Raw genomic sequence first — 9,708 nt, 5'->3', positions numbered from 1 at the left:
AGGGTGTGTGTGTGTGGGGGGGGTAGGTAGAAAAGGTGAAGGGGAATATAGTAACATTGTGATAACTGCCTGGTGACAGGTGATTACTAGACTTAGTGTGAAGATCGCATTGTAAAGCATATACATGTTGAATCACTATGCTGTACACCTGGAACTAATATAACATTGTATACCAACTATACTTAACATTTCACAAAGTCAAAAAGAGCTCCTGGGAAAGAGAGAAGGAAAGTTCAGAGAAGAGAAACACTTGAGTGAAGCTTTCAGGGGCCATCATATCGCAACAGCCACCGCAGGGCTGGGGCTGGCTGCTGTGGTGCAGGCCAAGGTCAGCTGGGGAGAGGACAGAGGGAAAGAGAGGACCATGAGCTCCATGTCCAGGTAAGGTGCCTGCCAGAGAACTATAGTAAGTCCTCACTTAATGTCGTTGATAAGTTCTTGGAAATTGCGACTCTACGTGAAGTATACTGAAACGAATATTACCATAGGCTAATGGATATAAACAGGAGTCGGGTTCCTATGGCATATTTCTGTTCACAAAACAGCACCAGACTTCTGAATAAAGACCTTTGAAAACACTTCTAGTATTAGCCATTGAAATACATGTGAGCTATATCCTAGACACATCTCCTTGTTCTTAACCCCCCACCTCTACTCTACAATAACAAGGCACAGCTACCATTTACTGAAACGATACTAAGATAATAACTCATCACAACTCCATGGGCAGGTACTGAATTGCCCCCATCTGACAGATGGGAAAGTAGGCATACAGGGCTGAGTCACTGGCCCAAGGTCACATGGTAAGCGGTGGGGTGGGGGTGTGAGCCCAGACCCTGAGTACCTACCCCTGGCCCGAGGGTGTAGTCAGCTTACTCTCAGCTAGTTCTCCCCTCCCTCCAGGGCTGGTTTGGGGGCCTGGTCAGGTCGCCCGAGGCTCTGATGGGCCTCCTCACCCTCGGTCTTACCCCACTCCAATCTGTTTTTCCTAATGCAAGTGCCTATCCCTCTAAACTAGGAATCTGATGTCACTCCTCCACCGAAACCCTCCGAAGCCTCCCTGTTTTACACTTCCTGGTCCCTCAGCAAATGAGTGGTGGGAGCTGAATCCTGTAGGCTGACTCCAGGGCTGTGCTCTCCACTACCACCCCACGCTGCTCTCTGAGCCCGTTTCCTCACTGGCGAAACAGGGCGACAGTACCTGTAGAAGGGGCTGTCAGGGAACGCTCAGCGCCTGACAGGAGAGAGCTGGGCGCAGAGCGGGCAACTCACGGAGCTTCCATGGTGTTATTACAAAGGAGGGTGGGCAGAGGAAGAACTGGCTCTCTGAGAGGCAAGACAAATTCCACCTGGGATAATAACTACATGAGTGTTTTAGACATCTTTTCTCACTTCATCTTCATTACCTTCTGGGGCACAGGTATTACTACATTTACAGGGAGGGGAAACTGAGAAGTGGATTGACCACCTCAAGGTGGATTCAAACCTAGTTTTTCTGAGTGCAGAGCCTCATGCTCGTCCCGAGAACCGCCCGTCTCACCGGGTGGCGTGCGGATTTGGAATTCCAACTCTTTCGGATCTTCCCAGCTGAAGATCACCGCGGGTCAAAGCTGCGGCGAGACCTGAGGGAACCTGGAGACACTTGGGAAAAACTGAGCCAACAGTGCGGCCTGGCATGGGCACAGGTTAGGAAGAGCGAGGGCCTCCCTGCACGCAACACCATCCTGGGAGTTTGGCGGGGGTGGGGGTGGGGGGTGGGGACGCCCATAAAGATGACAAGACAGGACCCATCCCATTTCTACAACAATGAGAAATTTATTTTCTCCAGGCAGTAAAAATAACATTTTTCTCTCTTTTGTAAAAGTTAAGTACCATTACATTCCATTTTCTTAAATAACAAAACCCCTAAAAATATATATTAAATTGTATACAGTGCGTCACACTTCATCTTATATTTTAAAATACATGATGTTTCTATTTTATTCTCAAAGTTGCATATTAAGAGCATATTTACAAATAAAGCCTTGTCATCCAAAGTCAAGATCCCCACAGGAAGGTGAGCCTGGACGTGGGCAGGTCTGGACGCTGCGTGACCCCTGCGATGGCAGCTCCCCGCAACGTGCTCCCGAAGACACATTCTTTCTGAAGCAGATTTGCCTCGGACTTTCTTCCACACCCCACTTCCGTCTTGTTGAGTATGCTGGACTCACAAGACAGAAGCCTGTGCAATGGGCACCCCCCTGGGTCTGCAGGCAGCGGGGGAGGCCCTTTCACCCCTGAGCCGGCCAGCCCGAGGGGAGGCAGCTGCGGCTGGAAGGTTTGAGAAATACCCCACGCCAGGGCAGCTAAGCTGAGAGACCTGGCCAGGAGGTAGAAGAGTGAGGAAGGTAAACAAAGACACCAGAGGAAACAAGTGAAAGGTTAAAAATTCCCAAGGTAGTAACAACAGCCGCATCAAACACCACATAGGAGATCTGCAACCCAAGAGGGTGCCAGTTGACGGGGCTATGGCGTGGAGCTGGCCTGCTCTGCGGGAGACCTGGGGTGGCCTCGGCAGGCAGGGGAGACTGGGATCTCTGAGGCCGTCCACTAAGTGCTGGTGAGGATTAAGTGCTGGACGGGACGCACAGAGGCTTGGCGACAGCCTGTGTGCCCGCTGGTGCTGGGATGGCCTGGCCGGATCCTCAGCTGGGTCAGGCGACTCCTGCCTGAGCTGACGATGGGGCGTGTGGGGAGGCCTTTCCCCACAGGTCTGGCCTGAGGTCCAGGATGGCGGCATTCACTAGTGCTTTGATCTTCGTGGGTTTCTGGCTGACTGGAATCTTGAGCCAGAGCCCACACTTCAGAAGTTACAGCGATCACCTTACCTCGCTTATTCCCAGAGGCCTTCTACCCTGTTCTGACATGGGGTGTAGGGGGTAGGTACCCGGGGTTCATTCCTACTCCTTCTCTGCTCTGTAAGCAGCGGCACATGGGGAAGAACACGGGCACTGAGTGCCTTCTAGAGGGGCCAAGGGCACTGAAACACGGCTAAGGAAAGGGGAGGCAACAAGAGCAGTGGCCCTCCCTCATGGTGGGACGTACACGGAGAGCCAGGGCCTGGGTACCAGCAGTGAACGGGATGAGGAGGGCACGCAGGTCCTGAGGCACCTACTTGCAGCCTCCTCTACTCACCCACCTCAGGGCAGAGGCTGTGGGCTGGATGCTTTCAGAGCCACTGTCCACGGTGGTCCCCAGAGCCCCCTCTTCCTGTTTCATCATCTTCCGCTATGTGATCTGTAATGGACTTTTCTCAGGGTCACCCTTTCCAATCACCTCCAACCCCACTTTCTCTTCTAGAGCAGTGTCTTAAAAGGCCAAGTGCCCCCTGGAGGCACACCTCACCTCTTGCTTTCTCAGCTGTTTACTTAGCCACAGGCGACCCTCTGTGGGGTGTTGCTGACCAACCGAGACATGGCCAGGCTGTGGCCAAGGAATGTGTGGAGGTTCAGCCTGCGACGGTTTATGGCTCTCTTCCCCCATGCTGTCCTGAAGCTGGTTTGGGATTCCCGTGGCCCCTCCCTGGGCAGTAAGTTGATCCTGGAGGCACTGGGCTGGAAGGAGAGCACTGGGGCGTCACCAGTGCTTCCAGGATCTCTGAGAAAGGGCTGATCCTGCTGCTGCGCAGACAACACACTGGCTTGGGGCTTGGCCCCTGTGACCAGTGTGAGGTGAGCAGGGCGGGCGGGCAGCTCCCAAGGCCAGTGATCAGAGTAAGTCTTAGGCAGCCGCGCTGCCTGTTGGCTGGGTGAACCCTTTGCCAAATCCCACATTCCCTTGGATGTGGGTCTATTCACAGCTCAGGGCCCTTTGTTACTGCACACCTGACACTTGTGTTTGAGAAGAGATTCCTCAAACGCCAGGAATAGCTTGGAAGGGAGACTGCACATGTCAGTATATTTCCAGTGGTCCTTGATGGGACAGACTTCTGTCTCCAGACCCCGGGTCTGCCGACAGCTGCTCCCGGGAAACGGCCCTTTCCAGATCAAAGCGTGAAGACTGCACCAAGCAGCCCCATGCTTGTGGCGGGTCTCACATGGTGCCTGGAGCAGCGCCCCTGCCCCCCTGTGGACACACAGCCCTGTTCCCCCTCTGAAAGCCCCTCTGCCTCCAGCTCCTGGCATCTCTCCTGGTTGCCAAGTGTCACTTCTCCCTGTGGATACCTCCCCGCTGCCCTGCTTTTCTGGCAGCAGCCAGTTTCAGACGGGTTGCCAACGTGGCAGAACCCCAGGAAGGGCCATGGCAGGCAGTGAGTGGCTCATGGACTTGGGGAAACTCGGCAAAGTGCTGCAAAGAGGGAACCTGGGAGGCCAGAGGCACAGCAAGGCCCAAGGCCCGAGCGCCTGAGGGAGAGTCATGTTCTGACCAAGGCCCAGGCCCGGCCTTCAGAGGCCCAGGCTGCTCTTCTCACTGCTGCTGGCAAAGCCTGCTTGTGGGTGGTGGGCACTTCTAAACTGGAGAGGCACTGACTCTCACAACCAGGGGCAGGGTCGTGTGGGATCAGGGGTAAGAGCTCTCCTCCCCACCAAGCCATTCCGTTCCCGTAGAAGGGGCAGAGGGGGCTGCAGAGAACATGGGTGCAGTGAGGGGTTTTCGTCATCTTTCACAATGAGGGACAGCTGAAGGGGGACTGTGGCACCCTGTCTTCCATAATGCTGCCCAAATGCTAAGCCATGAGATTTATATTCCTGGTTCTGAACTGAGAGTCAGCTTAGAGAATCATGGAGAGATGAGGGCCTGGCTCAGGTGCCACAGGACCACCAGCTGTTTGGGGCAGGGCCAGACAAATCCAATCCAACAAGAAGTTACTGAGCACCTAGACAAGCTTTCAGTGAAGTCACATGTGTGAATAAATCAATGGATGCTTTATATGACCACTCCACAAGCTTGCTCTGTTGCTCACCAAGCTATGGGAAGAAGCCCAAATGTGGGAGGCTTTAGGTTTGACATGAATGGGGGTCAGAAGACCTCATTCTCAGGCTGTCAAAGACTGGAGGAGGCCTTTTCTCATCCAGCGCCCAGAGAGCAAAGCCCGAGTCAGCACAGAGCATGGGCCCTTTTAGGGCTTTGGGGATGCTAATACCCAGGAGTAGAGGACCAGGCCAACCCTCAAGAGAACTTCAGAATTCTCTGCCTGGCCTTCTTCTAAACCATAAAGATCAGGAGAAAGTGATCTATGTGTGGAAAAAAACAGAGAAGAAGCAAGCAAGACTCAAGGCACACTACACTTACCCACCACCTGACAGTCATCTAGAAGTATATACCTGAACCCAGTGCTGGACACAACCATCTTTGTCATCTCAGCCCCAGTGTCCTGACAGCCCCATTCCTGGATCAGACACACACACACACACACACACACACACACACACACACACACACACAGGAGGGCCAGACCCTGGGACGTTGAGTTTCTCTCCTAAGTGCAGCTGATGAAGCAGGACGAATCCAGGCTACGCCTGCCCCTGCAGCAGGGCGCCCCTTTCCAGTCCATTGGCAGGTGCCTCTGAAGAGGCCGAGGGAGAGGCAGGGAAGAGTTCATCAGAGGAAACCACAGGAGAGGTGGTCCCTGTGGCCTTGACTTAGAGGAACCTCCTGTCCTGGGCATGGGGGAGCTTTTAGTCACTCACAAGAGGATTACGGTCATCTTGTTGACTCTGACCCTTGAGCTTCTTCTTAAAGATGGAAATGGAAGTAGAAGGCTTATAGAAAATGCTCCAGATTTCTCCTGATGTCCCTGGTTGACGACAATCCCTAAGGTCCCCTGATGCAGGAACACGATGTGATCTGTTAAACAAAAATAACGTAAGAGTTCTTCCTGCCCAGTAGAACAAAGCAGCCCAAACAACCTACGTCGCATGAGAGACCTGTACCTATGAAATGGGACGCTTGGTGAGGGGAGGTCACGGGGAAGACCTAAGCGCTGCTTTTAGGGATCTGAAGGACTATTGTGCCGATGAAATGCGTCCTGTGGGGTGGGAGTGCAGCGGGGCAGATTCCAGCTCAGTTTAACAAAGAACTTGCTAACTTGCAGAATTATTCCAATCTGGAAAGGGCTGTCCTGAGAGATTGCGTTTTCAAATTCATTTTTTTAAAAATATATTTCTTTATTGGTTTCAGAGAGGAAGGGAGAAAGAGAGAGAGAGACAGAAACATCAATGATGAGAGAGAATCATTGATTGGTTGCCTCCTGCACGCACCCCACTGGAGATTGAGCCCGCAACCCAGGCATATGCCCTTGGCCGGAATCAAACATGGGACCCTTCAGTCCGCAGGCTGACGCTCTATCCACTGAGCCAAGCCGGCTAGGGCTCAAATTCATTTTTTTAAAAATAGAAGAATGCTTTCTTCAAATTACATTTATCTAGTTAAAACGGGACAAAGGCGGAACTACTCTGCAGGAATGGGTCCTGCCTCAGCACCAATGCTGCGTGGCAGGGAAGCTGCAGAGGGGCTCCAGGGTCAGGTAGGAGCCAGACGTGCACTTTAGGGCCTCAGGGTGCCGTGAGCTGCTGGACCCTATTAGAAGCCTCCTGCTCTCCTGCTATTGTGGTAGACACGTGGTCAGGACTGTGCCGAGAGGCTTCCAGAACATGAAAATTGTGCCTTAAAAAAAAAAAAAAAATATATATGGCATGTGAGTGGGCTCAGTAAACAATAATGACACTGTTTCCACTGAAAAATGTAAAGCGCAGGGTGGAGAGGTGTGTGGGTGGTCCCAGTCTGACCACAGCCTTCAGAGGGCAGTGGAGGAGCCGTCACTTAATGTATAAACGCCTGTGGCTGAGGGCTAGTGAGAAGGCCAGGGAAAAGTGGCTTTCACTGGACACCAACATTCAGGAAGGCCTTGAAATGCAGATAGCCTATATATCAATTATATCTCAAAAAAAAAAAAAAAAAAAAAAGAGAGAGAGAGCTGCCCTGGGAACCACAGGGAAGACAGAGTAGAAGTCCAGAAAAAATTAGAAAGGGCCCCCTTCTGTAAATATACAAACTTCAGCAGCCCCTTTCCCGGAAGGAAGAACTGCTAAACCTGAACAGCAAAATAAAGGAGGAAAATGTTTTTTTTCCAAAATGGTCAGAATTGAAGGACAAAGCTTCCGTGAGTTTCTTAAATAACTGCCTTAAAATGACTATTAAGAATAGTTAATAAATGTTAGATTCTCCTCCTAAGAATGTTTCCGGTTTCTACAAGGCACTGGGAAATATGCCTGGTACCATCCCAGCAATCTCTATTCCTGCATCAAGATCTCTTCAAGGCTAGCACAAGGCAAAACATGGAAATTGTTGTTTTTTATGCCCAGGTTATCTCAATCCCCCTTGAAATTGTATCATTTGGACACAGTAGCAAACACAATCACTCAGACCTTAGTGAAATTTGTCCAGTTGTACATTTCACTCTCCAGAGAATGAGGAATATCACTGTCATATGTTCCCTAGGACTGAGGGCTCTGGGATCATGTTCTGATGTTATGCTTTCACCCAGACAAACGAAGCTAGTTGAAAAGGAGCTCTGAGCCTTTGCTCCTGGAATTGGGCAGCTCTGTCGTACTCACCTGAACGTGACATGCAGAAGGATCTTTGCTACAATGGCTGTGACTGTGAGGATGAGGAGAGTTGCCAGGCCATACACTGTCCATCCTGCAAAAGACAGGGCCCATCAGACCTGTTTGAGCTCAGTTTTCAGAAGGAAGCCCTGAGGTTGGCAGCTCAGAGACGCAGGTCTGGCCAAGGAGCTCCCTGCAAGTGGGAAAAACGACCAATGCAGCTAAGCGCCAGGCCGCATGGAGTCCCAGCCTTCTGAGCACCTCGCCTGGCTTTAGGGCTCCCTCTTGGAGAGAGGCAGGCGGTGTGGTCCAAGATGCACTGGATTCAGAGTCGAAAATGATGGTGCACATTCTGTCTCTATTACCGGATCCACTGTGCAACCACAAATGAGTTACATAGACTCTGTGGGCCTCAGTTTCCTCGCCTGAGGAATGAGATGTGTGACCAGTGAAATCCTATTGGGATTCACAAACAAATGACGTGGGGCAAGCACTAGAGAGGCTCTCTGCCCTGACCTTCTATGGAGGGTCCTGTGGGGGACCTGGAGAACAGTCTGAAAATCTCTAGCCTAGGTAACTGCTAACAATACGCTGCAGCTCTATCAGCTCACAAAGGCCCCAATTTCCTTGGCAGAAAAGAGAGAATGGAAGTCTGTACCCAACCAAGTTAAACCACAAGACCATTACCCACTCTCTATCCTTCTCCTGCATGACTTTTCTTCATAGCTCTTATCACTACCTGACTTTTTATTTTGTTTCTTGTCTTTTCTTTCTACTTATAAACCACTGGAGGGAAGATATATTCAGTTCATTTGATAGTCCAGTGCCTACAATAGCAACTGGTACCATTAAAGCACTTATGTATCTTATGATCGAATGAATGAGTAAGTAGAGCTCCTGAAATTGCCAATTTAGGGAGCAACAACTTGGGGTTCTAGAAAGATATTCTCAATGTGAGAAAACACTGGACTAGCTGATTAATCATAATGTACAAAAGGCACACATGTTGTCTCTATGGATGTGAGCACTTTTCCTTAAGGACTAAGGAGTCAAGCTAATGAGAACATGTCCCTCAAAGGCCAGGACAAACATGGTGACAGAGCCAGGACCCCCAACCTGCCTTGGAATGAGAAACACCCAAGAGTACTCTGATTTTGTAACTGCCAAGGACACTGCCTTCAAGCTCTGTGGCTTCCACCCGCTTTGATGGTGTCTGGGAACTGCTACCTGGGACGGTCTGTGGTGGGTGGCTGGGGCTGGTGGTGATGACGTAGAGGACTTTGGAGGACCGGGCAGCGCTGATGCTGAGGTTTGCCTGCTCCGTGATCACCTCGGCCAACGTCTGGTTGGCAGTGGGCCTCTCCTGTGGTGGTTCTTCCTTAACAGCTGGAAGATCAAAAGGAATGAACTGGGGGAAAGCTGATAAAGAAAATGAGGAACTAGGGAGGAGGAGGCACTGGTTCTATAGTGGAGCTCCTGGTTAGTAGAAAGGCTGTTTTCTCTGATCCAATTCTGGATGTAATTCTCTCCACTGGCCTCCACACAGAACCTGCCAGGCTCTGGCCCTGAAGAAGGCAGAAGGAACGCACTGTCAACTTCTAATCATCTGACTGGTCTGTCTGTGGACACCTGAGAATACTTTATCATTTCCTACCCTTGTGCCTTTGCAGCTATGGCTCCTTCTGCCTGGAAAGCCCTTGTCTTTTCTCTCTGTTCACCCAAATCCTACCTGTTCTTCAAGACTGTCCCACCTGTGGGGTGGCCTCCGCCCTTGAACTCCCTGTAGCACACAGTGAGTGAACTCTTCTTGAGGCCCTTGACATCTAAGACAAAGATTAGGTCTTAGACACCCCGTGTTTCTCACGTGCTGGCAAAGATATGTGCCTGGAACACATGTGCCCACATTAGAGAGACATAGAGTGGGGCTTCACTTTAGGATTTAAAGAAAGATGGAAAACGAATCTTCTGTGGGTGGCTTGGATCCTGAGAGACAGGGTGATGGACCAAATGACCTCCTTAGAGCCTTCCAATTCTATCCGCCTCAGTTCTTTCTTTTGGTTGTTCTTTTAACCCTCCCATGGAAACTGTCATTAAGACTACTAACATGGCAAACATTATAGGT

The 9,708-nt window shown here is 50.9% G+C and overlaps 1 protein-coding gene across 2 annotated transcripts in view; it reads right to left on the bottom strand.

The window, feature by feature from the left end:
• Positions 1-1,792: 1,792 nt before the first annotated feature.
• The window catches only part of KREMEN1 (kringle containing transmembrane protein 1), a 50,385-nt gene continuing 42,469 nt past the window's right edge, over positions 1,793-9,708 (bottom strand). The window contains exons 7-9 of one of the 2 annotated variants that reach the window (XM_070399263.1): positions 8,811-8,972; positions 7,596-7,680; positions 1,793-5,826 (exon numbers count right to left, since the gene is read on the bottom strand). In XM_070399263.1, the coding sequence (XP_070255364.1) occupies positions 5,658-5,826; positions 7,596-7,680; positions 8,811-8,972 (416 nt within the window). In that variant the 3' untranslated portion in view covers positions 1,793-5,657. The remainder of the gene's footprint in view (positions 5,827-7,595; positions 7,681-8,810; positions 8,973-9,708) is intronic. The other variant, XM_070399264.1, reaches the window with a different exon arrangement.

This window comes from Myotis yumanensis, unplaced genomic scaffold, assembly GCF_028538775.1.
Source record: "Myotis yumanensis isolate MYYU_CA2020_CCGP unplaced genomic scaffold, mMyoYum1.0.hap1 SCAF_19, whole genome shotgun sequence".
NCBI lineage: Eukaryota > Metazoa > Chordata > Mammalia > Chiroptera > Vespertilionidae > Myotis > Myotis yumanensis.
The sequence above is the reverse complement of the archived record's forward strand: the minus strand, read 5'-3'. Positions and strand labels throughout refer to the sequence as shown.